This window comes from Sporobolomyces salmoneus (assembly GCF_050403485.1).
Source record: "Sporobolomyces salmoneus JCM6883 DNA, S_salmoneus_JCM6883_v1_ctg8, whole genome shotgun sequence".
NCBI classification, from domain to species: domain Eukaryota; kingdom Fungi; phylum Basidiomycota; class Microbotryomycetes; order Sporidiobolales; family Sporidiobolaceae; genus Sporobolomyces; species Sporobolomyces salmoneus.
The window spans coordinates 344,006-371,864 of NW_027481155.1; the positions used below are offsets into that span (position 1 = coordinate 344,006).

The 27,859-nt window shown below is 49.9% G+C and overlaps 11 protein-coding genes across 11 annotated transcripts; 6 read left to right on the plus strand and 5 right to left on the minus strand.

Annotated features, from left to right (window-relative positions):
- Positions 1-317: 317 nt before the first annotated feature.
- Positions 318-3,625, plus strand: APL5 (Apl5p; the record flags this gene model as incomplete). Its single annotated transcript, XM_076630164.1, has 9 exons — positions 318-339; positions 399-532; positions 592-753; positions 820-1,266; positions 1,327-1,540; positions 1,604-1,749; positions 1,815-2,320; positions 2,395-3,094; positions 3,158-3,625. The coding sequence occupies 9 exons, from the start codon at positions 318-320 to the stop codon at positions 3,623-3,625; spliced, it is 2,799 nt and encodes a 932-aa protein (XP_076489922.1).
- Positions 3,626-3,949: 324 nt separating this feature from the next.
- JCM6883_003459 (uncharacterized protein) lies at positions 3,950-5,243 on the plus strand (the record flags this gene model as incomplete). The annotated part of the gene is made up of 6 exons (XM_076630165.1): positions 3,950-4,038; positions 4,124-4,313; positions 4,371-4,535; positions 4,609-4,673; positions 4,734-4,860; positions 4,959-5,243. 6 exons carry the CDS (start codon positions 3,950-3,952, stop codon positions 5,241-5,243), a joined length of 921 nt encoding a protein of 306 aa, XP_076489923.1.
- Positions 5,244-5,886: 643 nt separating this feature from the next.
- JCM6883_003460 (uncharacterized protein) lies at positions 5,887-8,490 on the minus strand (the record flags this gene model as incomplete). The annotated part of the gene is made up of 9 exons (XM_076630166.1): positions 5,887-6,506; positions 6,615-6,695; positions 6,770-6,902; positions 6,995-7,078; positions 7,150-7,503; positions 7,576-7,668; positions 7,738-7,974; positions 8,048-8,397; positions 8,457-8,490. The coding sequence occupies 9 exons, from the start codon at positions 8,488-8,490 to the stop codon at positions 5,887-5,889; spliced, it is 1,986 nt and encodes a 661-aa protein (XP_076489924.1).
- A 291-nt stretch (positions 8,491-8,781) lies between these two features.
- JCM6883_003461 (uncharacterized protein) lies at positions 8,782-13,054 on the plus strand (the record flags this gene model as incomplete). Its single annotated transcript, XM_076630167.1, has 11 exons — positions 8,782-8,810; positions 8,901-9,677; positions 9,765-10,073; positions 10,141-10,369; positions 10,452-10,842; positions 10,927-11,342; positions 11,409-11,540; positions 11,617-11,937; positions 12,012-12,144; positions 12,219-12,370; positions 12,440-13,054. The coding sequence occupies 11 exons, from the start codon at positions 8,782-8,784 to the stop codon at positions 13,052-13,054; spliced, it is 3,504 nt and encodes a 1,167-aa protein (XP_076489925.1).
- A 206-nt stretch (positions 13,055-13,260) lies between these two features.
- NUS1 (ditrans,polycis-polyprenyl diphosphate synthase) lies at positions 13,261-14,516 on the plus strand (the record flags this gene model as incomplete). The annotated part of the gene is made up of 5 exons (XM_076630168.1): positions 13,261-13,591; positions 13,649-13,846; positions 13,911-14,117; positions 14,209-14,308; positions 14,411-14,516. 5 exons carry the CDS (start codon positions 13,261-13,263, stop codon positions 14,514-14,516), a joined length of 942 nt encoding a protein of 313 aa, XP_076489926.1.
- Positions 14,517-15,086: 570 nt separating this feature from the next.
- Positions 15,087-16,920, minus strand: JCM6883_003463 (serine/threonine-protein phosphatase; the record flags this gene model as incomplete). Its single annotated transcript, XM_076630169.1, has 5 exons — positions 15,087-15,170; positions 15,256-15,326; positions 15,399-15,461; positions 15,529-15,888; positions 15,963-16,920. The coding sequence occupies 5 exons, from the start codon at positions 16,918-16,920 to the stop codon at positions 15,087-15,089; spliced, it is 1,536 nt and encodes a 511-aa protein (XP_076489927.1).
- A 448-nt stretch (positions 16,921-17,368) lies between these two features.
- On the minus strand, positions 17,369-20,311 carry JCM6883_003464 (uncharacterized protein; the record flags this gene model as incomplete). The annotated part of the gene is made up of 12 exons (XM_076630170.1): positions 17,369-17,546; positions 17,610-17,769; positions 17,837-18,126; positions 18,193-18,265; positions 18,334-18,467; positions 18,537-18,620; positions 18,717-18,964; positions 19,047-19,412; positions 19,478-19,555; positions 19,614-19,909; positions 19,984-20,061; positions 20,197-20,311. The coding sequence occupies 12 exons, from the start codon at positions 20,309-20,311 to the stop codon at positions 17,369-17,371; spliced, it is 2,100 nt and encodes a 699-aa protein (XP_076489928.1).
- A 158-nt stretch (positions 20,312-20,469) lies between these two features.
- On the plus strand, positions 20,470-21,832 carry JCM6883_003465 (uncharacterized protein; the record flags this gene model as incomplete). The annotated part of the gene is made up of 6 exons (XM_076630171.1): positions 20,470-20,841; positions 20,904-20,979; positions 21,056-21,149; positions 21,223-21,567; positions 21,634-21,652; positions 21,740-21,832. 6 exons carry the CDS (start codon positions 20,470-20,472, stop codon positions 21,830-21,832), a joined length of 999 nt encoding a protein of 332 aa, XP_076489929.1.
- A 533-nt stretch (positions 21,833-22,365) lies between these two features.
- On the minus strand, positions 22,366-23,584 carry JCM6883_003466 (uncharacterized protein; the record flags this gene model as incomplete). The annotated part of the gene is made up of 5 exons (XM_076630172.1): positions 22,366-22,380; positions 22,439-22,492; positions 22,570-23,128; positions 23,204-23,265; positions 23,339-23,584. 5 exons carry the CDS (start codon positions 23,582-23,584, stop codon positions 22,366-22,368), a joined length of 936 nt encoding a protein of 311 aa, XP_076489930.1.
- Positions 23,585-23,938: 354 nt separating this feature from the next.
- Positions 23,939-25,001, plus strand: JCM6883_003467 (uncharacterized protein; the record flags this gene model as incomplete). Its single annotated transcript, XM_076630173.1, has 5 exons — positions 23,939-24,011; positions 24,082-24,169; positions 24,250-24,713; positions 24,775-24,894; positions 24,967-25,001. The coding sequence occupies 5 exons, from the start codon at positions 23,939-23,941 to the stop codon at positions 24,999-25,001; spliced, it is 780 nt and encodes a 259-aa protein (XP_076489931.1).
- Positions 25,002-25,237: 236 nt separating this feature from the next.
- Positions 25,238-27,722, minus strand: JCM6883_003468 (MDR family MFS transporter; the record flags this gene model as incomplete). Its single annotated transcript, XM_076630174.1, has 9 exons — positions 25,238-25,397; positions 25,466-25,693; positions 25,749-26,005; positions 26,078-26,210; positions 26,282-26,569; positions 26,629-26,719; positions 26,784-27,255; positions 27,337-27,346; positions 27,412-27,722. The coding sequence occupies 9 exons, from the start codon at positions 27,720-27,722 to the stop codon at positions 25,238-25,240; spliced, it is 1,950 nt and encodes a 649-aa protein (XP_076489932.1).
- Positions 27,723-27,859: the final 137 nt, after the last annotated feature.

Sequence of the window (27,859 nt, forward strand, 5' to 3'; positions counted from 1 at the left end):
GAACTTCGCATTGCAATGTTTGCCCTTTTCCTCGTTTTTTCTCATCCTTTTCGCGCCGTCGCCTCGCTCTGTTTCTGACGACGCTGCAATCGAAGCTCTGCGATTGATTGCTCTAGCGATTCAACTTCGAATCGAAGTTCCTCCCCCACCTTCCGCTGATTTCTCTTCTTTCTTCTCTCACCTCGATTCTCTCCGACCTCTCCAGCGCAACCTCAACCCCACTCATTGACCACACCCCCTCGAGCAAGAACGGAAGCACATTGACGAGAAAGAGATCGGTGACGGAACCGTTCGAGATCTTGAAAGTCGGATTCTGAATGTTTGAACAGGACGTAGCCGGTGAGTGAACTCTGCTATGAATCATGAGCTCTATCGGTATTGATCGAGACCATCTGCAGGCCTGATCAAGGCGTTGCGGGCGAACAAGAATGATGAGGTTAGAGTAGTTCAACAGGCTCTCGACGAGTGCCGCAAAGAGATCTCGAACAAGGACATGGATGTCAAGGCAGCTGCTGTGCTCAAGTTGGTCTACGTAAGTCGAACGAGCCTGTCCCGGGTACTTTTCAAAACTGACTCTCTTTCGAGAAACAGTTGGAAATGCTGGGTTACTCGATCTCGTTCGCTTCGTTCGCGATTGTGGAATGTATGACGAGCCCGAAGTTCCACATCAAATTCATCGGCTACCTCGCGGCTTCTCAATGTTTCGACAAGGAAACCGAAGTAGCAGTGCTCGTCGTGAATCTCGTCAAAAAAGTTTGCTCTGTTTCCTCCTTCACTGCTTCGTAGAGACGCTCGGACTGACGCACTTCATTCGTTCAGGATCTCCTCACTCCTCCGACCCCAGTATTCTCCTCCTCTCCGAGTTCGACGACCGTCGCTCATCTCACTTCGACCCTTTCCTCCGTCTCCCTCCTCTTGACCCCTCCCCTCGCACGCGATCTCGCTCCCGACATCTTATCATTATTATCTCATTCTAGACCGACCGTACGGAAGCAAACAGTGTTACTGTTGTGGAGGATTGTCAAAAGTTGGCCAGGAGTACGAGAACTCTCTTCGGGCAGAGAAGAGCGAGGCGAGGATCCGTGGGTCGAACGGCTGAGGGAGAGATTGGCAGACGAAGATATGGGAGTCGTAGGAGCGACGGTCAACGTGGTTTGTGAAGCGGCGAGGAAAGATCCGAGACGATATCTCGCGTTGGCGCCCGAGTTGTTTGGTTTGTTGACCGGCGGCACGAATAACTGGATGTTGATCAAGATCATTAAGCTCGTAAGTTCTAGATTAACTCGTTCTTACACAGAGCTAACCGCGCTCGACCTTTCTCGATAGTTCGCCGTTCTCACTCCTGAAGAACCTCGACTCGTCAAGAAACTCGTTCCTCCTTTAACCGACTTGATCGAGACGACTCCCGCCATGTCTCTACTCTACGAATGTATTCAGACGTCAATCGTTGGAGGAATGCTGAATGGTCGAGAAGGGGAGATTCTCGCAACGACTTGTGTTGAGAAACTCGGTGGTTTCCTCGAGGATGTTGACCAAAATCGTCAGTCCTTCCTTCTCGCTTACTCCTGAGAGCTAGCTTTTCTGATCGGTCGGGCTGCTACAGTGCGCTACATTGCTCTCGTCGCTCTCGTCAAAATCGCACCAACTCACCCTCACCTAATCTCGACTCACCACGACACGATTCTCAATTGCGTTGACGACCCTGACATGTCGATCCGTTCGAGAGCATTAGACCTCGTGGAAACAATGGTCAGTTCGAGCGGAATTCCAGCGCTGTTCTTTGAGCTAATCTCCATCTCGTTGCGATCATCAAGGTTAATCGACAGAATCTTCAAGGCATCGTCAATCGATTAATGACCCATCTTCGACCGTCTGACTCGCCGTCGAGTTCGGCTGCGGATGCCCTCAAAAAAGCTCAACAAGCTTCGGAGAACGCCGCGCTTGCAACTTCCTCGACAACTCCCACTCTTTCAGCTTCGTATCGATCCTCGCTCATCTTACTCATCATTCGCATGTCGTCGAGTGGTACCTACGCCAACGTTTCGAATTTCGCTTGGCTCATCGACATTCTAATCGAACTCACCTACATTTCCCTCACGATTCAACCCGATCTATCGAATACCCCGAGGACACCTTCGATCGGTTCGAAACTTCGAGATCAGTTCATCGATGTCGCTGCACGAGTGCGTGCGATTCGACCATACGCGGCTCAGAAAGCGGCGGCGTTGATTCAGGATGAAGACTTGTTGGATCAAGGAGATGGAATCGAGGCCGCAGAAGTCCTCGGGGCGGCAGCGTGGATCGGTGGAGAGTATTGTCGGTGAGTATCTTTCTCTCCGTTGATCACTACTCTGTGTGTTTCCGTGCTCATCCGGATTCACGTCGATTGAGCAGAGATCTACCGGACCCTCGACCTCTCATAGCTTCTCTATTCGGCTCGAGCTCGACCTCTTCCCTTCCTCCACACATTCTCTCGCTGTGGATTCACAACGGGCTCAAAATCTACGCAAATTGGCTCTCATCGCTCTCGCACGACTGGGACGAATCAAACCTCGAACAGATTCGATCCATCACGAACGCTCTCGAAGGTCAACTCGCTGAATGCGCCCAAAGCACCGATTTCGAATTGCTGGAACGAGCAGCCGAGCTACGCGGGTTACTCGAACTCGTTCGGAAAGGACTCGATTCACCTGGATCAATTGTCGATTCAAACGGAGGTCTCGATGGACAGTCGGACGACGAGGAAACAGGAGAGAATGGATTCGCTTCGTCTCGACGTGGACCTCCCGCTTGCCTTACGATGCTCGATTCGCTCTTCTTCCAGTACGAATTGAACCCCGTCAATCCGAAAGCGCAAGGAATGGTGACGCTGCCGGAAGGACTCGATCTCGAAGTGACTATCAATCCGCTCTGGGGAACCGAGAAGGACGGATTGGAGTTTAGCGAGGACGAAGCGGTGGATGATTTCGGTCGACCTCTCAGACGGACCGTGCCAGAGGAAGTCACAACGAAGAAGAAGAAGGGAAAAGGAACTAGCAAGAAGGGTTCGAGTAAGCGAAGAGGAGTTGAGGAGAATTCAGAAGAAGTCGAGAGGGTAAGCTAGCTGGTTTCTCTACGGCCTGACAGATCGCTCATCGACGTCCTCGCTATGTTTCAGCAACGATCCGAACGCCTCGAACGGCAGCGAGAAGATCCCTACTACATTGCAGGTTCCTCGACATCACGACGATACGACGACGAATACGAGGAGGAAGAGGAAGAAGACGACGTCGACAGCATCCCGATCGTCAAACTCGATCTCAACCTCTCGACTCCTCGCCAGCCTCCGACTCCCCCTCCTCGAGAACCGACGCCTCCGCCAATGCTCGTCGACGTTGATGGAGAGATGCCGACATTCCTCAATACGACTCCTTCACCTCGGATAGAGCCTGTCGAGGAAAAGGTGGACAATGCAGTGGAAGAGAAAGTCGAGGAGAAAGCTGCAGAGACACAGGCGGCGGAAGGAACGGTGCTCAAGGTGGTCAAGAAAAAGAAGAAAAAGGAATCGGGAGCTCCTTCGTCGACGACGAAGCCAAAGAAGAAGAAGTCTTCCACCAGCACTCCTAGTACAGCAGCTCTTGAGTGAAATCGAGTCCTCCTGTTCTTATCGCCATTCACGCATGCTCCTCTGAATCGACGCTCGTCTCCAGTTTTTGAGTATTTCCACGATTTCCACTCGAATGGCTCAAAGACTCGAAGTACACCTCACCGGTCGTGCACTGACTTAGTACTATTCATAGTTCAAAAGACAATGGGCGTCTGCTTTTGCTGCTGAATTTGGCTCACCCCATGCTCACCCCTTCGAAACTTCCGCCGACGGGGCGATGCTTCGGAACTACCGTCTCCCTTCTCCTTCGTTCGTTCATTGCAGATTCATTCGTTCTATCTCTCACCAGACACTCTATTCAGCATGTCTACGAATTCGACAGCCCTAGATGGTCTCCCTCAGGGTTTCTCGTTGACGGGAGGCATTCCAACAATGGCTCAAGATTTCGCAGCGTGAGCTTCTTCCCTCTTATCTCTCTCTCTAATTGCGCACCCCCACGACGAATCCTTGACTGTGGAATGGCTTCTTCGTTTACAGATCAATCATATTCACCATTGCCTACGCTCTTGTGATCCCTTTACTCACCCTTCGAATCTGTCGCAAATCGTCTCGAACACTCGTACTCATTCGCCCGGCCATCTTCATTTCGCTCCGAATCGCCACCTTTGTCGTGAGAGCTATGCAAGCGGACGGAAACGAGAGCGAAGGCCTATTCGTCGCTGAGCAAGTAAGTCCCGCTCGTTGCTCAATTCGATCTCCTCATAGTTGACTCTCTCTTCGACAGATCTTCCTACTCTGTGGGTTTCTCTTGCTCCTCGAACCTTTCGCGACTCTCGTCAAGTACAACATCTACCGAGATTGGATCCCGGAAGGGAGAAAGGACAACCTCTCTCGCCTTCTCCTTCTCGTTCATCTCGCAGTTTACACCGCGATCGGCCTCGGCATCTATGTAAGCTCCCTTCGAGACTCAAGGCTATCTATGGCGTCTTGGAAACTGTTCTGAATCTGTGGCTCTTCGACAGACTGGTTCAAGCACTTCAAAGGCGACGACCGATCCCGATCTCGCCGAAACTCTCAAACATTGTCGGTCAGTTTGATCCCTTACAATTCGTGCGAAGTCTATCCGACTGATGTCGTCCACCTATAGCTGGGCTTCGGCTGGCATCGCTCTCGCAGTCGTTCTCGTGTCGCTAGCCCTCGCGATCTATGCTCAAATCACCGGCGTCTCTGACTTGAGACGAACTGGTTACCTTGGGGCGCTCGGTACTTTCCTCGTACGTTTACACTTCACTGCAGAGACTGCCAGAGAATCGACATGTGGAACTTTTGTTCTGCATGCGAAGAATCACCGCTGACATCCCTTCCCTAATAGCTCATTCCGTCTGTTTACAGACTCGTCCTCTACGGCGACCCATCTCACCCATTCTCGGCCTCCGGGAAAGCCGTTTTCTACATCCTCTTCGTCCTTCCCGAATACCTCGCGGTTCTCATGTGCCTATCGATCAACCTTCAAACGACGTTCGACATCAAGGAAGGATCAGCGAAGGAGAAATGGAACAGGAAGGCTAAGAAGGGGAAGGTTACTGGCACTTACTCGAGTCCTTACGATTCGTCGCCGTTTGAATCACACGAGATGATTGCGAAAGAACAAGCTTAGACGATTGTGTAGATAGATATGGAGGATTTCCTGCGGATTCAATTCTAGTCTCGTGCAGAGTATGTCAGCCTGGCGAGAAGATAAAGAAGACATCGACAGGAAGCGTAGAAACAGGCTGTTACTTCCCCCTCATTGAATCCAGATTTGACGCCGCGCGTTGATCCAGTCCGAGTCTGTCATTTCGTGTAACAGATCGAAGGAGTGTGAACTTGTTGCGAGGGGAGAGGAGTAGGAGGAGCCAAAGGAGCAAAAGCGAGTGGTCGTAACTCAGTCTTGCCTCGTTTCGCGAAAAATCAAAACGATTTCGTATCGGATTTTCACCTCATCTGCACGTCTATTCAATTCTCGCTGCCTCGTCTTTGGGATTCCTAATCATTTGCTTCCCGCGGATAGCGGCGACGCTTCCGAGTCCGAGTTCGGATCGCAACTTTTCGATCTCTCATACCTCGATGACCGAATCAACACCTCTACCTCCAACAGGTCACAGATCATACGCCCTGTCAGATCTTGTAGTAGACTATAGGTATTTATCGATATCAGTTTGAATATTGACAACAACACGCGCGCGAGAAAAAACAAAATTGTACGCTCGACAAGCCGTGCCCTGTGACCCGCAGCGGCGATGCACGTTTTGAGCTCACACTCAGTAATCCTCCCCCTCAATCCATGTTCTGTCCTCCGCGCCTCCTTGCGCTTTCGTATCCTTCACCGGATAAACTAAACAAAACATTCCTCCCTTTTCGCCTAATAACATCACTTCCTCTTCTCCTTCTTCTCCATCACCTCCTCTACTTCCCGAGGTATAAGAAACGGGGGAGAATTCGATGATATTCGGGGAGAAATTGACCGAGGGAGGAGTAGGGATCCCGATTCCTTCTACTACTACCTTTTCTCCGTCCCTGTTCCCTCCTCCTGCTCGTTCTTCTTCTTCTTCTTCTGAGTTCGTCGAGGCAGTGGGATTTTGTCGAGTAGAGGTGAATGTCCAGGTTGTGAAACATTTCGAGCCGCTCAAAATCACCATCGACGTTTCCTCTTCTTCCTCCTCCCCTCCTGCCGTTCCGTCCGCGTGGCCTCGAGAAGAGAAAGAGGGAGGAACGGATTTGGATTTGAACCTGAACGATTTCGCAGGCGCGTTGAAGACGAGGAGGGAATGTAGTCGAGGTCGAATATGGCTTCTTCTTCTTCCTTCTTCTTCCGGAGTCGTTGTTGTTGTAGAGATGTTGGTGAGGAATTGGTAGATGTATAGATGATTCGGGTACGATTCTATTCACTCTCCCCAAAAAAACAACCAACCTCGTCAGCGTGTATTCTCTCCTTCGCTCGAACGAGAGACACAAGAACTAGGAAGAAAGAGAAGAGAGCAGGACTGACGATTGACCCCTACTAACCACTTCCCATCCCTACTCCACTCGATTCTCGACCAACCCATTCGAGGGAAAGGTTTCGACGTATCTGGGGGGACGTAATCGTTTGAAACGAGATGAGGACTCTTGGACGTCACCTCGACTCGATCAACTGTTGCTCACATGAATCTTCAGCGAGATAGAGCAGAGGGACGTGGGCCTGGGAGAGAGAGAGGGAGGGGGGAGACGTACAAGTGATAATCCCTTTTCCCAGCGTTTTCTCGACCCATCCATTAGACGGTTCTCTGCAAACCATCTAAGCTCATCACGATCATCTCTTTCCTCATCAGTCCTAATCCTTTAGCGGATAAAAGAACAAAGGAGGAAGAGGAAACAACGGTAACGAACGGTATTTGAAGCGTGAACGATTTTATTCGGTACGGATAACTCGGTGATGAGTTCCCAATTGACTGATTTACTCAAAACCCTAATCTGTACAACCCAGCGAACCCTCAATCTCAGTCACTGGTGCTCGAAGGAGAATGAGAGCGCTGGAGACGTACTTTCCCATCGTACCCACCAATCGCTAAAAACTCTCCATCCACACTCCACTCGACCGTTCTGATTCCCAATCCGACGTAGCCACCAGGACTCGACGTTATCGACGCGGGTCTCGGTGCTTTCTCGGGGTTTCCGATTCGGAGGCTTCTTGTGGTTGTTGATTCTGAGCTCGGTGCAGAGGAAGGAGACTTTGACGCGGAGGACGGTTTCGCAGGAGCACGAGATGACTTCAATGAGGAAGATGCGCTGGGAGATGCCGAGGATGAGGATGAGGAGGTACTGGAGGTGTTGAAAGTAGAGTAAGGATCAAAAGTCTTGATTAACCTTCCATCGAGCGTGAAAATGTGTAAATAATACTGTTGCTCCGCTCTACTCGCATCAGCTCAATCGTTCACCTGGTGAGCTAGTGTGAGTAGAACTGAGCGTACATGAGTAATAGAAGACCAAGCTACGATATATTGTCCATTTGGGGAAAATTTGAGTCCGATTAAATCACTCGTCGGATCAGGGATCACTATATTCTGTTCGTTCTCGGGAGACTGTCAGCTTCCTCCAGAGAGAAAGAATGCTGGAGAAACAGAGGAACGAACCCTCATCAACCTCCAATCATCCCTCTTCGCACCACCCGAAGTCGAATAAATCGCCAAACAATCCCTAAACTCGTGTCTCTCCAACACCGCAAACCATTCCCCATCTTGACTGAAATCATATCCAAATCCAAATCCCATTCCTCCTGTTCCTGTAGTCGAGTCTGTCGCTGTTGCTTTTGGAGAATTGATCTGAAGTACTTTCGAAGGTTCTTTCAAAGAGAAAATCGAGATCCTCAACTATCCCGCCATCGCTCTTCATCAGCTTCCTTCCCATGTAGATTGAGGAGGAGAGAGAGGATAAGGGACACACGTTATTCTCGGCCCAAATCAATACCCTCTCCCCGTCCCTGCTCCATTCAATTCTCTCGCATCCCTCAACCCTTCCCACCTCAAACCTCGCAACCACCCCTTCTTTCCCCGGATCTAATACCCATACACGTTCTCGAGCTGTGGGGTTCGAGGCAAAGGCTAGGATGAGGTGAGGTGCGACGGGGGAGATGGAGAATGCGAGATTCGAAGAGTTCGAGGAAGAGGGAACGGGGAGGGTCCAGGTACGGATTATTTGTAGTGTCGTAGAAGAGCGTAGGATGAGTTTACTAGAGTGGGAGGAGAGAAGCAGGGAAGGGCTTGTGGGAACGAAGGAAGTGGTTGAATGTCGATCTACACAACGAGCGGGTTAGCTTGCATAAGAGAGAGAGGGAGGAAAGATGAGCGCGTACAGAGTGGTGAGAGATCATAACTAATCGCTACCATTACTGTCGGTAAGTGGGTGTGTGAGAGAGAGAGAATAGTTGACGCGTGAGAGATGAGATTGTTTGTTTTGATTGAAGAAGTTCTCTCCCTTCCCCTTCCCTCGTCTCGCTCATACCAATCACGATTTACACGCTCCCGAGGCCATGAGTAGCTCAACGAGGAGACCTCCCTCCGTAGCAGCAACTGGACGGCGCAGAGTTCCGACACCGACGACGACTTCATCAGTCAACCGACCTGGTTCATCCCTCTCCACCAGGAAAGAGAACAACAGCAGTACTACTAGGGGAGGTAATGGATCGGATAATGGGAGTAACATTCAAGTAGTTGTTCGTTGTCGGCAAGTTCACTCTCCCTTCTCTCTCTTTCACTCTCTCTCCAATCACTCATGCTTAATCCTGAGTGCGATGCAGGGGTATCTCACCTTCTGAAGAAGCGAATAACGTCCCGATAGTCGCTACCGTTCCTTCCTCCCGAGGTTCTACCGTCGTTCTCTCCGACCCTTCTTCCTCTTCCTCTTCTTCCCGTTCTTATGATTTCGGTTCCCTTCCCAGTCCTCCCTCCTCCTCCTCTTCCCCTTCTTTGGGAAACGTTTTCGGTCCCTCCGCGAAACAAGCCATGATTTACAATACGGTTGCGGCACCTCTCTTGGATCAATGTCTCGAAGGTTACAACTGTACGATCTTCGCTTACGGCCAGACCGGGACTGGGAAAACTTGGACGATGGAAGGAGATTTGGGGGTGAACGGGGCTACGTTCAGGGAGGAGGCGGGGATCGTACCGAGGTGTTTGTATTATTTGTTTGATCGTCTTGCGAAATTAGGCTCGAACTCAGGGGGAGAGGGAGGAGATAAGGGAGAGTGGACGGTGAAGGTTAGTTATTTAGAGTTGTATAATGAGGAATTGAGGGATTTGAACTCGAAGGAGGAGAATAAAGATTTACCACTCAAGATTTACGATGAATCTCCCTCATCCTCAAACTCCAACTCCAACTCTTCCTCGTACAACAACAAATCATCTAGTTCTTCAAGTAGTTCAAGAGACTCGAATTCGACAACAGGAACAGGAGGAGTTCGAATCGAAGGATTAGAAGAAACGTTTATTAACGATGCGGAAGAAGGATTAGAAGTACTCAGGAGGGGTTCAATGAGACGTATCAGTGCGAGTACCAACATGAATGAACGCTCTTCGTCAGTCATCCCATCTTCTCCCTCTCTCTCTCTCTCTTCCTCCGTGACTATTCGCTGATCCGAGCTCTAATGTCGCGAAAAAACCAGACGTTCCCATTCAATTTTCACCATTATCGTTTCACTCCGTGACCCCTCCTCCTCCTCCAGTAGTACCTCGTCCTCCAGCTCCTCTCCTACTCCCGGTGGTGGTGGACTCCTCAAAGTCGGGAAACTTAACCTCGTCGACCTAGCCGGATCCGAGAACGTCGCTCGTTCTGGCGCAAGGGACGGTAGAGCAAGGGAGGCGGGTAGGATCAACGTTAGTTTGTTGGCGTTGGGGAGGGTGATCAATTCGTTGAGTGATCGAGAACAAGGACTTTCAGGTGCGGGAGGGGAGAAGGGTCATATTCCTTATCGGTAACTCACTGTCCTGCTCCATTCTCTCCCGGGGATCTTTCTTAGCTGAAAAGGAAGCGTTGTGTAGGGAGTCAAAGTTAACGAGGTTATTACAAGATTCCCTAGGAGGTAACACTAAAACCTCGATCATCGCTACAATCTCCCCAACTTCGTACGAAGAAACTTGTTCTACGTTGAACTATGCGTTACAAGCGACTAGGATTCAGAATAAACCGGAACCTAATAGGAAGATTGGGAGGGATGTCGTGTTGAATCAGGTGTTGGGCGAATTGGGGAGATGTAAAGCCGATTTAAAGGTACGCAGTCTCTCTCTCTCTCTCACTCGCTTGCTTTCTCGAGGGAGACTGATTCAGATGGGAGTAACGTGACTATTGGTAGGCAGCTAGATCAGAAGAAGGCTATTATCTTTCCCGTCAATCCTTCGAGGAATTCGAATCCGAGCGTCAATCCTTCCAATCATCTCTCAAAAACCACCTCCAAACCCTCACTTCCTACGAAATCCTCAAAACTGAGCTTTCCTCGACTCGAGATCAACTCGAACAAAACGTTCGTGCGTTATCTCGTACGAAGGAGACTTTGAAACGTACTCAAGATGATTTAGGGGAGAGGGAAGACGAACTCGAAGGGTTGAGGAGGGAATTAGAGGAAGTGAGGGTAGAGAATGAAAAGTTGAAGTGTTTGGGAGAGGCATGGGAGAAAAGTAGGAAGGGATGGAAGGAGGATGCAGAGGACGCGAGGGTGGAAGTTAAAGGGTTAAGGGAGAAATTAGGTATGTCTCTTCTCATTGAGGTCTCCCATTCGCTTTGGGGGAGGAGGGAACTGATGATTGGAGTTGAATGTGGATGATGAGCAGCGAGGAAAACTTGGGTAGAGGAAACTAATTTAGGAGTGTTCAGGGAGACGGAAGAAGAGATTGGGACGAATACGAGCAAGATCAACCGACAGACGAAGGAACTACAAACGAATCAGGAGAAATTCGTCAAATCGCTGTCTTCGTCGCTCGAAGAATTCTCGGAACGACAAACCTCTAGATTCGAAGAGAACGAATCACTCATCGCGAAGTCGCTAGAAGGAATCTCGAAAGGAATTGAGAACGTCGTTAAGGGTGAAAGAGGGACTAGGGAAGAATCGATGAGGTTTAGAGAAATCGTCGAAGCGAGTTGCAAGACGTTGTTCGGCAAGATCCAGGAGCGGGAGAGGATACTCTCGCAGGAACAGGAACAACTGAGTAGACAATTGAGGACAGAATTGACGAGACACGAGCAAGAGGTCAGTCCCGACCAAAACCTTTTCCCTCCGAAACTCGACTGAGCTGATCTGATATCGTTCGAGCAGACCTCCCAACTAGTCGATGCACTCGTATTACCTATCCAATCACTCCACTCCGACTGTACGCAACGTCTAGCGCAAGACTCGACCCTCCTCTCCACTCTCCAACAACAAGAACTCTCTTCCCTTTCCGCCGAAGTACGTCCCCCTTCTCCTCTTCCCTCTCCTCTCCTGTTTCACTCGTTCGAACTAACCACCGCCTTGTTCTCTGTAGAATGCCTCCCTGAAACAACTCGTCTCGAGACTCTCCTCAAATTTCGCTTCAGAACAATCCCACCTCGCCTCAGAACATGCTTCACTCCTGTCACTTCTTTCGAATTCGCTATCGCAGTTGACGGAGAGGAGACAGAAGATGTTGGACGAGACCTTCGCGCTCGTTGAGGAAAAAGTCGGCGAGACGATCGAGACGAAGGAGAAGGGCGTGAAAGAACGGACTGAGGGAATGAAAGCGCTTGGAGAGGGGAGGGAGTTCGTCAGGAGGGCGATGGACGAGAGACTGGGAGAAGCTGAGAAGGTCAGGGAAGAGGGAGGGAAGGTGAGTTATCTTATCGTGCTTCAACGGGAAAGAAAAGATGAGAGTTACTGAATGCTGCTCTCGAGCGAGAATAGAATTTCTCAACTTCTATCGATTTGATCAAACAACTCGAAGCGTTACAGACCGAATCGTCGATGAAAGCCAGAACCGATCAGACGAGATTGTTGAGGAACGCTGCTTCGTTCGTTAGTCAACAAAGCGCAATTCGTCAGTTTTTTTTTCCTCACTCATTCATTCTCCTCTTCCTTGCTCGATGCTGACCCTCGAGAACGGTTGAGTAGAACGATCCAACGAAGCAAGATCTCGCAAAGAGGAAGACCAGAACGTTCGGGTACTAGTCGATCGAACAGGAGACATTCTCTCTGGATGGACTCGTTCAAACGAGAAAGTACACTCGGACGTTTCCCAATCCCATCTCTCCACTATCCGTACCGTAAGCCTCCATTCCCGTCCTCTCTCCCCATCATCGCAGCTATTCCGTTCTCACCCATCTTCAAAACAGCTCGCGACGTATTCTTCTCACTCCACTTCCTCGCTCTCGACTCTCTCCCAGCTTTCCTCCAATCTCTCACACTCTCTCTCCTCGACCCTCTCCACCCGTCTCCTACGTGATGTTCCGACCCAAATGACCCCCCAACCCCGTACTCACGATCCAATCGATCGACTTCTCCCTCTCGTAGACCTCGATTCGACTGATCGACAGGGAGTGATGGAGACGTTATTGAGGGAGAGGGATCGGGATATCGCGAGGGCTTTACAGGGGGATGAGGAGAGACGCTTACTCTTGTTTGGCGCTCAGCCGCATGGAGAGGGAGGGGAAGATGAGGAGGAACACGAGGGGGGAGAAGGAGGAATGAGTAGATCCCCTTCGATCGAGGTGGTCGCTCTAGCACAACAACCGACGGGTAGACCAAGGGCTTCGTCAATCGTGATACCTCAGCAGCAAGGAGGACAGAAAGGAGAAATGAGGAAGAGTCGAGTTCTAGGGGAAAGGGATTCGAATATCGTCAATGGGAACGGGAACGGGAAGAAACTGTCGTTGGTTGGAGGAGGGAAGAAAGGAATGATGACAGGCAAGAGGGTAGTAACTAGGAAACCTTCGTCGAGTTTAGCTTAGAAGAAGAAGAGAGAGGGTTTTTTCGATTTTCAGTTTTGTCCCAAGTTTTTGCATCATTGATTCACAGTATCACCTTTGTTGTAGTCGTCTCTCTCACACACCATCAGTCATTTGCTCATACTCTTCTAATCAACTCGATTTACTCAGCTGCGAGAGAATACGAAACTTCGGAGCGTGACTTTCTTCCTTCTCTCTATCCACGCTCGATGGATTTCCTCCCGCTACTCCTCTTTCCCCTGCATCTCTCGATCCTCCTCCTGCTGCACACGACATTCGCCCTCCTTCGTTTCTTCCGTATCCTCTCTCGTCTCTCTTCTCGTCATCAATCAACTCCCTCTTCCTCTTCCTCTCCTTCTCCAGCAACGGATCTAGCAGATCGTAGATGGGAAAAAGTACCGAAACGATTAGCTGTCATCTTATCACCAGTTGGAAACGGGAGAGGGAGAAGAGGGAAGGGAGGAATCGAGGAAGTTCAGAGGTTAGTTGGGTGGAGTAGGGAGTTGGGGGTATTGGATCTGACGGTGTACGATAGAGATGGTCAGTCGTACTCTCTCCCCCGAGAGCTAGGCTGAGCTGATCGAGCGTGATGCGTAGGTTCACTCTCGAACAACGTCGAGGAACTCGTTTCCCTCCTAGCAGAACAAGAAGAGGAGGAACAACCGCTAATAGTGAAACGGGATCCGAAGTATGAAGAGATCATCACGTTAGTGAGAGCGGGATCTCCCCCGAGTCCATCAAGGTCGGAACAACTGGTTTCGCAAGATTCTGCGACCAACTCTTCAGATGAGACTGGTACGTTCTCCACCGATCAGCTGTGTGCTCTCAAAAGCTCCACTGAGCAACTGTGTGCTCGTAGGTTCATCAACCCTGGTCCCCTCGTCTCCTTCTTCCGATTCCCTCGAAACTTCTTCTCCAAAATCTCCTTCGTTCACTCTACGTTTGATCTCCCGTTCCGCCGGAAGACCTCAACTCGCGAAACTAGCTCGAGAACTTGTCTCTTCTCGTCTTCAAAACCCCTCTACAAAGTCGTTGAGTTCAGAAGAAATCGCTCAAGAAATTGATCGTTCGTCCTTCTCGTCCTCATTCTTTCTCTCTCTCTCTCGCTCCTCTCGAGAAGAGTTAGCTGATGAGGACACGGCATTCGATGAACATAGGTTTCCCATTACCTGAACCCGACTTGTTATTCGTTTTCGGAGGTTCTTATTTGCGGTTATCAGGTTTCCCTCCTTGGCAAATCAGGTTATCGGAAATGTAGTAAGTCTCTTCTCTTCTCTCTCTCTCTCTCCTATTCCGTGTAAGGAGAGGTCGAAAGTCATGAGAGTGAGCTAACGAGTGAAAGTACATGATGTTATCTAGTCATTACGCCTCTCCAAACTGGTTACGACTCCCTCAACTCGATTATCCGATCTTCCGAAACGCGTTGGATCTGTACGGAAGGGCAGAGATGCGATTGGGTCGCTAGAAACTCATTGGAAGGCTTGCAAGGAATAGAAATAACACGAAGTGTCTCTCTCAGATTGAGCTCGCTCGACTTTCGTCAAAAGAGAGAGCAGGAGAGAAGGGGAGAGACTTGGGACGTGACAAAAAGGATCATTGCGAGTGTGAAACACAGAGAAGCACAAAAAGGAAAGGGAAAAGAAACGGAGAGGAAAAGAAGGAAAGGGAGAAAAGGCAAAAGGTAACCTCGATCAAAGGACGAAAGGAAAAAAGGAATAATTTAGAAACTGAGTTCTGTATGATGGGCGCGCATCTGGTTATACAACCTAATCGAGAACGCAGACGGGTCAGCGTTGGGGTCGAGGAGGAGAAAAGGGGAGGGAGGGGAGGACTCACGTGGAAAGAACTGATGAAAGGGAAAAGAAGCTAAGGCGAGACACAAGACAGGACAGAAGGACAAGACAGAGAGAGACAGACAAAACACTCGAGAGGGTATACAGGGGAGGCATTGGAACAGAGAGAGGACAGAAGAGTGGAGTGAAGCAGAGGAGAGAAAGCACAGAAACCCGAAAAACACTTCAATTCGTTCGTTCGATCAAGTTGTTCCGCTACCACTAGCTTGAGATAATCTTCTCCTCGTCTTTGCTAGTTCTCGTTTGAGTTGAGCCGTATCGAGTGGCTGCAATCACACAGTGCAGAGTTTCGAGTCAGTTTTCGGGAAAGGGGACACTGAGGAGGGAGAGGAGAGGGGAAAGGGAACTGACTTTGAGGAGTTCGAAAGCGCATAATAGGTCTTCTGAGACGGACATGACGGCTCCGAAATTATCGAATTCACCTAACAGCGATTGTGGAAGAGAATGAGTCGGCTGTTGAGCGGATGATGAAGCGAGAGAAGAATGGGACAAACCGCAATAATTCGGTGCAGAGAAAATCGTTACCAATGTCCGTTCGTTCCAGAACTCGTACCCATCTTCACGTGCACGAGAAGAGCGAGTCAGCGAGCAGGACTAAGCAGAGAGAAGGGAAGAAGAGCTTACCTTCTACGACCATATGAGCTCTACAAATCAAATCGAAATCATACCTCGCCAAAAATTGCCCAATCACCGTTTTCCCGAAACAATAACTAACCCCTCGTTCATTATCTTCCCAATCCAACGCCGTATCGCTCGGATCGGACCACAACAAATCGTTCAATAACCCGTAATCGGGAACGTCGGTAGGTCGAGATATCCGTCGAATATCGTCCATTGATTGCAAGGAAGGGGAGAGTCCTCCGTGAACGCAGAAGATTTTCGAGGCGACGACAGCGGCGATCGGGAGACAGTTGAAAACGTCGATGAAGGTTTTCCAGATTTTAATGTTGCATCTTCGTTTGCATTCGTCGTAGAATCCATACACTACAGCGCGCGCAACAAGTCTCGTCAGTGAACTAGTCCACAGGCGAGAGAACGTCAGGAGAGCTTCGACTCACCCCTCGTAACGTTTGCACATTCGTGATTTCCTCTGAGTAAGAAGAAATTTTCCGGATATTTGACCTTGTAACACAACAACAACAAGATCGTCTCCAAACTCTGTTTCCCTCTATCGACGTAATCTCCCAGGAAGAGGTAATTCGCCGAAGGAGGGAATCCGCACATCTCAAACAATCGAATCAAATCGCTGTATTGACCATGAACGTCTCCGACGATTTTCACGGGTGGAGATAATTCGATCAGAGTAGGTTGGGAGAGGAATACCTCGCGAGCGGCTTGACAGATTGCCGTAATTTCGGCGTTTTTGAGACAGACGGATTTCGTTACTTTTCCAGAGTACCCGGCGTCGAGTAATCGAGAAATCATATCGTCGACGTCGAATACGTTTCCTCCTCCTCCTCCTCCTCCATTACTCGCTCCTGCTAGTTTGCCTGCCGGTCCCGATGGGGGTGAAGTTGAGAGTAAAGTCGAAGTTCCGACGTTTGAAGGAGCTCCTCCTCCTGCCGGTACGAGAGATTGCGGTAAACTATTAGGTCCTCCTCCTCCTCCTGTTGGGGTCGTTGCAGTACTCGTCGCATTCGAGTTGCTCGAACTCGCTCCTCCTCCAGCGATTGACATTGGATTCGACAAGATTGTTTGAGTTGGAGTCGTCGTTTCACCTGCCGCCGTAGCCGCATTCGGGAAGCTATTTGTCGTAGGAGTAGTCGCTGATGAGGTCGAATCAAACGTAGGAGTGGTGGTAGAGACGGAAGGTAAACTAGTTGAAACGTTCGAATTCGTATGTACCGAAGATCTCGATTTCGAAGGACTCAGTGTCGATCCTCCTCCATCTATTGCTGAATCTGCTACGTCTACTCCAGCTCCAGAGTTCGAGGCGGTCACCCCCGCGCCGACAATGGTAGATTGACTAGTACTCCTCGATCTAGACTTCTTCTCTTTCGATGAACTGTTCCCCATAACTGACTCGTTCGATTACGCGTGGGGCTAGTGAGAAGGCGAGGAGTGATCGGTCGGGAGTCGGAGAAGAGAGCGAGAGAGATAGGGGGAGCGGAGGGAGGTGGAGAGAGGGGGAAGAGGTGACGAATTCGGCTAGTCGTAGGTCTTTCGGCTTGACTGGTGCTATCGGTCGAGAGTTGACTGATTCAGATGTCGTGTGTAGTAGGAGCGAGGTCGTAGGAAGTGCGAGAAGGCGAGTCGAACGAATTCGAAGACTTGGAGCTTGGCCTCGCCGTCACGGAAAGTGGATAGTCGTGCTCGAGTGTAAGATACGGAATAGTATTATATGACAGCAGTAAGACAAAAAGAGGCTAAAAGAAGTAAACAGGAAAAATTCGAGACAAGGAAATCTAAAACAGAGTCACGTTCGACGTTGCCGAGCGAACGAGCAAATGAGAGGAGGGAGAGATCAATCAAGTTTGTTCTGAGCCTGTCCACCACCTCCGAGCGTAGAAGCCGCGAAATTTGGCAAGATTGATTCTTTCCTCTCCTTTTTCAATTGTCGATGTTTCGCACTTTGCTCGACTGAAACTAATCGTTCTTTGTTCGTTTGTCGGTTCTTGAGAGGTCTACCTCTTCGACCGGATCTACTCGCGATCGATCTCGTGAGCTTCTGCCGCGGGTAAGAGAGGGGAGAAGGAGAAACTTACTCGTAACCCTTTCCTGAGTAATTCAAAACATCGTCCAGAGCGTTCCTCATAAGTTTCGGCTGGGCGACATAGTCGATTCCATTATTGAGGATCGTTTGAGTAGCGACTCCGAGGAGGATGAGCGAGAGTAGGGTGAGTTTCCGAGTCGAGGCGACGTATTCTGCGGAAGTTACAAGATTGGCTGTTACCCAATCGAATACAACCGAGTAGCAGAACCTTTAACTTACGAGAAACAAAATTCGGGAACATAACCACGCCGATCAAAACGATCAAGCTGACTAACCCAACCCAAGGGATCACTCTACTAACCAAATCTCTCTTATCTCTCAACCAATCCCCAACATCTTCCCCTACTCCACTCCCAATACTGACATCGTTCGAACGACGAGGTTCCCAAGTCCCCGTAACGAGGTCGTACGCGTCTTGTCGTGGTCCATCGAGGAAATTGTTCTTGATGTAGCGCATTAACGAATCGATCCCGTCTTGTAACGCTCCTTCTTTTGAACGTTTACCAGTACTGAGAGACACAAGGGGATGTCAGTGACTGGATGATGATGGGAAGAGTAAGGGGAAGAGTCGTTACCGAGTGTAATCAGTTTTGAGCGCTCCGGTTCCAGAATAAGCTTTCGAAACGGTATCTGCGTTATCAGCCCAAACTGTACAGCGAGGCAACCTGATCATCAGCGTCTGTCTTAAATTTGGCGATGAGAGACAGCAGGCGTACTGTTTCGGAACAGATCAAGGAATTGAGCGTGTTCATCGACCGATTCCTTCACGCTCAAGACTCCAATCTCTCTGAGTTGGTTGTTGAGGACCCATTTCGCGAGTGCCGATTGGACAACGTTCGTACGATCGAGACTGTGAGTACCAGGAGACTCTCTGGTGTCAGTGTTGACAGCGTGACCCTAAGAGCACCGTCCGACTCACCAATCCATGCAGTTGGTACGAACGACCGAGATTTGTTTGATTTGAGCTCGAAGGGGAGATTCAGTCGTATCGTGGTAGAAGTATCTGACTCAACCAAACCGAAGAAAGAGCGCTCGGATCAGTAGCTTATCTTCAACGTCGTAACGAAACGGGAACGAGCAGCGAGAAGAGTCGACTCACGCTTGTTTATTCAACTCCTGATCCAATCCATCGATCAACCCTCCAACTCGATCAAACCTCAACCCTTTACATTCGTGATGGAAATCGAAATAGACGTATTGTAACCGATCGTTCTTCAATCCTTCGATCGCACGTTCATAGGCTTCTTTGACGGGTTTCTCGTAACCCTTCTGATTGACGAGATTGACGAGGATTTGGGAACCGTAGAGGGAGATTTGTTGGTCGAAATGTCGGGAGAGGGATTCAATCTATAGGTTTCGAGCGTCGTAGGTCAGATTCGAGTCAGTGACGCCGTTGCGAGACGTAGACATAGAGGAAGGTAGAGCGTACAGTAGAAGATAGATCCATGATTTTCAAATCCGGTTTATACCTCAAATTATTAATCTCCGCCCAATAAACCGGTACACTCCCCCTAGTCTGCACAAAACTAAACCTCAGATCGCCTTTCACTTCCCCACCACTCAAAATTCCTCTAGAAGGGGATCTCGCGTCCTCTTTATCGAGGAGGACCAGTTGTTCCGTTTCGTTGAAATTTGACACGTTCCCTTGTTGATCGATACCTCGAGAGAAGTAACGGGTTCCAGCGCGGTACCGGTTTCGTCGGGAAATGAGACCGAATTGGAAAGTGCGGCCGTTGATAGAGGTCGTTTTGAATTCGAGGAATCCGAACATTACGGGGAGGATAAATTTGCTGTACTGTTCACGCACGTACATTGTCAGGAATGATAAACAGTACGAGAGAGAGTATACAAGGAACTTACATCTTGTTCAGTACCGATAGTCGTAGCATTGATCAATTTCTTGTGAAGGTGTTTATTCCAAAAGAATCGATCGTCCGCCTTTAAACCCAAATCGTCAGTTCCTCACCCTCTCCTCATTAGTCAAGGAGTAGCTCACGGTCTCCCATAGCGGTTTCTCCTTCTCCTCGTCCCCCCTTTCCTCTTGTTGTTGCTGCAACCTCATCGTCAAATTGTATTTCTGATCGTACGTGAAGTAGAACGGAGCCGAGTACAAATGACTCTTGATCAATCCCAACAAGTACGTCTCTTGTGGTTGTTCCGTCAAGCTTTCGACCGTCGAAGAGGGAGAGTTGCGTGAGATCGGGTAAAGGGCGAAATCATTCGCGGAATAAACGGGGACTTGAAGGATTCGAGTGATTTTCGTGCGTTTCGTGATCACGATTAGGTAATCAGCTGCACGAACGTGTCGAGGAGTTAGCTAGAGAGTCTCGGAGTAGGGCAAGAGGGCAAAGAGAGGAGAGACGAACATTTCAAGAGGGAGATGATTCCAAAGATCCCGAATATTTTCACTTCTTGATCGCATCGTTTCGGCAAGATTGAACCAGCTATAGCAGTAACAGTCACGCAGAGAAGAACGTGTTAGCTCCGTCGTCATCTCCTCCGGCTTGCGGTACCTCTTTCCGCGCTTCTCTTGAGCATTTCGGTTACCCCTCAGAGCGTAGAGAGCAGTATGAGCTCACCTTTGATGTCTAGTTGACCGGTAGCCCTGTCAATCGTGAGAGTTTGTTGATGATCGCCGATTAAAGTGTAGGCTTCGTTCGAGATGAATAACCGGTACTCTTGATGGACCGACATCTTATCCAAGTGCTCTGGATTCGCCCAGGGTGTTCGAGAAGCGTCTAGGCGAGGAGAAGTGATGGGAGAGAGATCAAGAGCGATTCCGCTGATTCACATCTCTTTCCCTCCCTATTCTACCACTCGTCGACCTTGTACCGGTCCAGGTCAACTCAATCATGGCGAGTACAACAGTGCTAGACCCGAACGTGACATTCTCTCACCTCGAACTCTCAATCGAACCTTTCATCAAATCCTCGCTCTCTATCCGTCTCGACACGGACGAACAACTCTGTCGCGACTATCTCACCTCGTTATCTTGCCCTCGTGGTGCTTCTTGTCCTTATCGACACTCGACTCCCGCTCCTTTGAATTTTCAACCGAAACCACCGATTCCTCAATCGGCACATGGAAGGACCGTTTGTAAGCATTGGTTGAGGGGTTTGTGTAAAAAGGGGAATCATTGCGATTTCATGCACGAGTATCATTTGAGGAAGATGCCGGAATGTTGGTTCTTTGCGAAATATGGGTTTTGTTCAAATGGAGACGAGGTGAGCCCTATCTCCTCACGCAGAGGGTACGAGTATGAGCTGACAAGATTGCATACGTGCAGTGCATGTACTTGCATGTGACGGAAGAGATGAGGATACGAGAATGTCCGAACTATCGAAAAGGTTTTTGTCCACAAGGTCCATTCTTCCTTCCTCTCCTTCGTTTTGCTCCTCTTTTCTCGATGTGCTGACTCTTGATGCTGCCTCTCCATAGGTCCGGACTGTCCACTGAAACACGTCAGATCCGTAGTCTGTCCAGACTACGTCGTTGGATTCTGCAAACTAGGTCGAGACTGTCCCCTAGGGCAGTACGTCCTCTCTTCCCTTTCTCCTCCTCTCTCTCCGTTCTTCTCACTAACTCGTTGCTTCTTTCATGGCTAGTCCTAAATTCGATGCCGAACCCGAACCTCCCGCATCTTCAACCCGAATTCCCGACGTTTCTGGCGCTCGTTTCCTCCCGGAAGCTACGTTCCGCTTGCACCGTAAAGACTGGTTAGAATTCGCTAGTGATCCGACTGGAAGATCCGGAACTGGCGCTACTAATTGGAGTAACGGAGGCGGAGGGGGACAAGGAGGAGGAGGTGGAGGACAGTATCAGCAACCACAGCAACAGCAACAACAGAGAATGGGAGGCGGAGGTGGAGGAGGAGGAGGAAATAACGGAAAGAGGGATTTGAGCGAAGTTACGTGTTATAAATGTGGTCAGATTGGTCATTTCGCGAATCAGTACGTTTTTTTTGTTCTTGCGTGTGATCGAGTTCTCCAAAGCTGACGTATTCTCTCTCTTTGTAGTTGCCCTAATCCTATGGTCGTAAGTCACGCGCCTTGGCACTCTCTGTTCTCTTCTCTCAGGTTGAATTGATCACTGACTCTTTCGTCGTCTTTGCGATTCCCGCAGCCTGGTCAACGAGGTCCACCTCGAGACCAACGCAAAAACTACCAACAACAACAGCCGCAACAGCAAGGCGGTGGAGGAGGACTACCTTACTAGACGCATCATTGAAACCTATCCTCTTCTCTCCGAAACAAGCATCGTCTTACCCGCACTCGCTCTATCGACTCTCGGTCTTCCTCTCTCTCTCTCGTTCTTCCCTCTAGCAAGCTTTACTCGTGGTTGTACGTGTTCTCTCGTGTTGTGAATCTATAACGCAGTTTTTTTTCACCAGCAAAATCAGAAACGAATGTCTTGCGAACGTAGAGCAGTAAAGTAGAAAGAGAGCTAGAGAGAGGTTGTCCGTTGTACGTGAGAAGCGATCAAAAGGTGAGATAATAGGGAGGAGAGAGAAAGAGACGATTCTGAAACGCTCAAGGGGAAGACTGAAGCAGACAAAGGATGTTTTCAAAGAACGATAGGGGATTTCGACAGCGAGGAAAGGGGGTGTGAGAGACGAGAAGAGCATCTCAAGAACGATCGCGATAGTACTGGCCGTCCCGGAGAGATTGACGATCCGAGGTCGACGGAGGAGGGGATTCACTTCGTCGTCCTCTTTGATTTCCGCGACGGCTCATTGCTTCGAACGGGTTCTACATTGTGATGGGCTATATGTATAGAGATATCAGTGAGGTTTCGCCAAGGGATTCGAATCTAGAGACGCACGGGGACAGTTCGATGAGCTGACACGGTGAACGAGGTCGAAGGTGCAAGAAGAGGCTACATCAGCTCAGCGTCAAGGTCAGTTCAAATTCGAGATCATCATGTTGAACAGAATATGGCAGCGAATGACATACTTGGAGAAAAGTGGAAAACTGATCGAGACTGTGTTGAACCTCTTTCTGAACGTCAACTTGCGACTCGCGTCCGTACTCGTCGGGGACCCTAAAATCCTTCCAGTATCGACTATCCTTGAGCCGTAACGAAGCTAGGTGGGCCAGATCCGTGCGGAACTGCGAATCGACGACGAATTTTCGGAGAGATTCTACCCATTTCGGGAACTCTGCATGTTGTTGGACCAGACGAACCTCGGATGAGTTCAAAGCTTCGAGATGGATGATACCGTCGTCGTCGCGTTGTGCGGGAATCCCGAAGTGTGGTCGAAGTCGTGCGAATCCCAACAAAGCGTGAAGCAGGATGGCGAGGACTGCTTGACGCTCGAAAGGGGTGCGAGTCTCGTACCTCAAATGACCTTGCCAGGGTTCGAGGTAAGTGCTGATCAGGTCGAGGAGGAGATAAGGCCCTTTTGCGATGTCGAGTTCCTTGTACGTAGCGTATCCTGGGACTTTGTAGAAGCGTTTGCAGGAGGGATACTCTTGAGTGACGTTGTAAGCTCTCGCGATTAGGCCAGTCTCGCTGCATACGTGGGAAGAGGAGGGTTGATCAGGAGGCGTAGTCGAACCAGGATCAAATAGTCAAATAGTGACTTACTGTGGCTCATTCATCGAAAGGCCAGGGGGGCTGCCGGGTCGAACCACCTTGATTTCGAGGGGCTAATATGATCGCAAGTCGAGGGTTCAGTTCCCAGTCCAGGACTCGCGAAAAAGGGAGAGAAATTTGACGTACGACGGTGTAAGGCGGGAAGAGGGCTGAGTTGAAAAGACGACTGATCTCTGGTGGGACCTCAGCTTCTTGAGCTCCAGACCTAGTCGTACCGCTTTCCCCGAGAACGAAGATTCCAAAAGCGCCAGCGAGGACGGCTTTGCCAATGGGTCGAGGCGTACCGACGTAAGAGCGAAGGGACCCTCTTGGGAGAACTGGTGCGAGGGACTTGAGGGTGGCAACTTGCAGGTGAACGTCGGTCGAAGCCATCCGTGATACGAGGGGGGGTCGGGGAGGGAGGAAAAGGAGAGGAGAGAGGCAAGAGGGGGAAAAGCCTGGGATTCGTGCTTAAAAGTTAGAGATCTGAGCGAAATCGAGTAGACGCCCGTGCGCTTTGATAGCCAATTCATTCGTCTCAGGCCTAGGCAGCGAGGAAAGGGCTGCAAAAGTGGGACCTCGAGGAGGGGAAGGAGTGGGTCTGCAATAGTCGCGGTCGTTGACCTTTTCGCGGTTCCGAAGCACCAGAGCAAGCAACTGAGCGGAAGCACAGTTCAGTGAAGTGAAAGAGAGGAAAGAAGTGGTCGCGCGAACTTGCTCTCATCCTCCAACAACTTTGACTCAACGATGCTCGCCCTCGAAGGAAGACCTGAACATATCGCTACTCTGATCTCTGGCGTAGACCGATACAACCCCAGCAGTGAGCTCTTCCCGCTCCGCTCGTCTCGATTTTTCCCTTGATCAATTCTGACGAACTCTCGCGCTTACAGACGTTCACTTGCTCGAAGACTACCTCCAACAGCAACTAGCAGATGAACAATATGATCTCCTAGCGAACCTGGCCCTCCTCAAGCTCTAGTGAGTCTCATATCCTTCCCTCCCTTTCTCTCTCTCCCATTCTCCCTCTCAGAGCTAACTCCGAGCACGCGAACTGTTAGCCAATTCAACCCTACCTCTCTATCCCCCACCGCAGCTCTCTCTATCCTCTTCCTCTCGCTCACCCATGCTCCCTTTGCCGCCGATTTCGGACTCGCGTGGTCTCTCCTCTCCGACTCTTTCGTGAATGGTGCCGCCCTCCCTCCTGTCGTCGCGAACGACTCTGATGAAGATTCCGACGACGACGAACCGGCGAAGAAGGTCGCCGCGACCCCGAAAGGAGAGAAGGAAACCGCTCAACTTTTACAATCCCTCTCTTCCCTCCTTCAAGGTCGTAAATTCCGTCAATTCTGGTCCGCGATCAACGAGGTACAAGGTGGAAAAGATGTGGAAGGACAGGTCGAGGCGTTGAAGCGGGATGCGAAGGGATGGGAACGAGCGATCAGGCAAGAGATTGCAAAGGAAGTCGAATTGAGTTTCAGGAGTGTCAAGAAGGAGACCCTTGCTGGATTCATGGGTACCCAAGGTGAGTCTTTCTATCGTTATTGCTTCTATTGGGAACGAGCTAACGAGAACCGTCGCTGTAGACTTCAACGAGATCGCTGAATCAAGAAAATGGACCATCAAAGACTCGGACGTGCAACTACCTCAGAACGCTAGCAACACCCCTAAATCTTCTGTCACCCACGAACGAATCGAGATTGAGCGTGAGTCTGATATCGAACTTGCCGCGCTCAGACAGAGAAACCAAAACTGACCCGATCCGTTCTTCCCTTCAGAACTCGCTCGTCTGCTTGGAAGGACGCAAGCATGAGTATAGAGGATTAGTAGAGTGTATCGGCTGTGCGTAAAATGGGAACTCTGTAATTTCCTACCTAGATCCACCCCAATCTTGCGTTCTCGCTCGACGATCAGAAATTCGCACCTTGTGATCAACAAGTCAAGTCTATATATGACAGTCTATGCAAACAGTGAATATGATATAAGTGAAGCTCCTACAACAACCTCGGAAGTCGACAACAATGAAAAAAAAACCGATAGCCTCTTCCCTCACTTTTCTGCGCCTTTCTCGACATCGGGTTCTCCTTTCTTTCCCTTGTTCGCCTTCTTCTCCTTTCGTTCTTGCATAAGATCTTCCCCTTTCTGCTTCAACGCTTCGTCGTCTTTACTCTTGAGCGATTTTTGCTCGATGAACAAAGTAGCCGTGATGCTATTTCTCGCCACGACCGTTAGCATCGTTCACTAATGATAAAGAGTATGAATCGAGGCGGTACTCACAAGTTGAACCCGATCAACGCGGTCAAAACGTAGAACATCGTTTGGAATCCTCGGATATAACCTTCGACAACTTGTTGCTTCTGATCGATGGGGAGGTTGAGGAGATCTTGTGCAAATTCAGATGAATCGTATTCGTTCCTCCAGATACCGGTTGGAGAATCGATCAAAGCGTCGATCAAGGAGGAAGGGAAACCGAGAGGTGATAAATGAGATCGAAGCGAATTATTGCTGTTTTCAAATCATTAGCATCCGTTCGTGGCGTGTGAGGAGAAGAGAGACTCACATGATTGTGGCCGACACGACAAGAAACACCGTACCCCCGATCGAACGCATAAAGTTCCGAGTCGAAGTTACGACAGACATTTCGGATCTCTGCACCGCAGCTTGAGCAGCGACGAGGGAGCTCTGTAGGGTCTGACCTTGTCCAACGGCAGTGACTACCATGTAACCGATCAATTTCGCATCGGAAGTCGTCGCCGTGATCGTCGAGAGCAGACCCAATCCTACGGTCCATATAGCATATCCAGCACAGATGGACGGCTATCGGAATCAGGTAAGACGAGTCAGCTTCTGACAGAGACTCGGATCGTACAGAGAGGGGGAATGACTCACTTTGTAGCGACCGACTCGGGCAATGAGTTGACCCGTGAAGAAGACGAATAGAGTGATGAAGCACAGTAGCGGTAGGATGAGGACACCACTTCGAATCGGGCTGACTCCACGAGCGACTTGAAGGTATTGAGGACTGAGAAAATCAAAGACAGACGAGGAGTCAGTCTTCGAACGATTTCTCTCTACACGACGCGCGAGACTCACATGTAGTAGATCTGAGATAGGATAGTTCCGCCGCTCATAAAGGTGTTGATGAAAATCGTCGCGACCGTTCTCTGTCGGAAAATGAAAGGTGGAACGACTGGAATCTTCGCAACCTTTCCTTCCCAGGCGAAAAAGAGGACAAAGGTGAAAACCCCCGAGATGAGGCACCCGAGGACAGGCCCAGAGGTCCAAGAGAAGGATGTTCCACCCCAGTTGAGCGGGAGGATTACGAGAACACTTCCCGCCATACAGAGGAGAAAACCTCCGTAGTCGATTTGTTTCAGTTTTCTGTGCGGAGAAGAGGTTCAGCTCTGTTCCCGATTCTCGAAAGACAGTAGATTTCTCACGCTTTCCAGCTTCCGGTAGTGGGCTTCAAAGGTAAGAGGAAGAAAATGACTGCGATACAAATCGCCGACAGAGGTAGATTGATCCAGAAAGCTGCTCACATGAGACGCGATCAGTCTTCGTTCCTTATTCTCAAACTCGAGAGACGAGTACTGACCCCATCTCCAATCGCTTTGAGCAAAGACGGCTCCCAGAATAGGACCAACACCATTACCCAGCAAGATCGTCATCTCCGTTATCCCTTGGTATTTCCCGCGATCCTTGAGCGAGACGACGTCCGACACGATGATCAACACGAGGGTGATCAATCCTCCTCCTCCTACACCTTGTATTCCGCGAAAGACGATGAGCTGGATCATGGTTTGCGCAACGGCACAAGCCAGAGAGCCAATCGCGAACCCTGTGACACAGGCGATTAAAGTCACTTTACGACCAAAGACGTCGCTCAATCGAGCCCAGATCGGTTGAAATGCGGAGGAAGTGAGAAGGTACGCTGCGGCGACGAAACTTGACGAACGACCTGCGTCGAAAGCTGTTGAAATAGCGGGAAGACACGTCGAAACGATAGTTTGATCGAGGAAGGATAGGAATACAGCTAGTTGTAAGGAAGCGAAGACTATAATGAGTCGCTGAACACGATAGCAAGATAGGATCGTCAGCTACAGTCGAGAATCCCCGTCGTGCAGAATGGCGAAAGAAAGAAAGCTCACTTTTACCGGTCTGTTCGGGTTGAATGGGGAATCAGCTGCCGCTTTAGCGTAGTAGCGAGATAGATTCTGACTCACAGGTATGCTGTTTGATCCTGCAGTCCGTTCGCGTGATGGGAATCGAGTGTTTTCGATTCTTGCGAAACTTCTCCATCCTTCGCTCGATCCTTTCCTTGTCCGTCATTCTCTTCGCTTTCACGATCGCTCCCATCTACGTGTGTCACGCTGCCTAGACTCCTTCTATCCCTATCGTTCTCTTCGATCTCGCGAGACAAGCAAGGGTCTCCGGTTGAACGACCTGAAGCTGCTTCGAGGGGTTCAGCGAGAGTAGCTCGTATCGGGGCCGGTATTCTTTCGTTCTGATTTGGCGGTCCTGTCGAAGTAGTCATCGAAGTGCTTAAGTGGAGGAAGAAACCAACCCAGAATTAGCTGACCGCGGTTCACCCTCTGCCGAAGATTCCTTTCATCGGCCGATATCGACTTCGTGTTTACACCGCATGTTCCAGCAATTGCGCAATCCGACTCT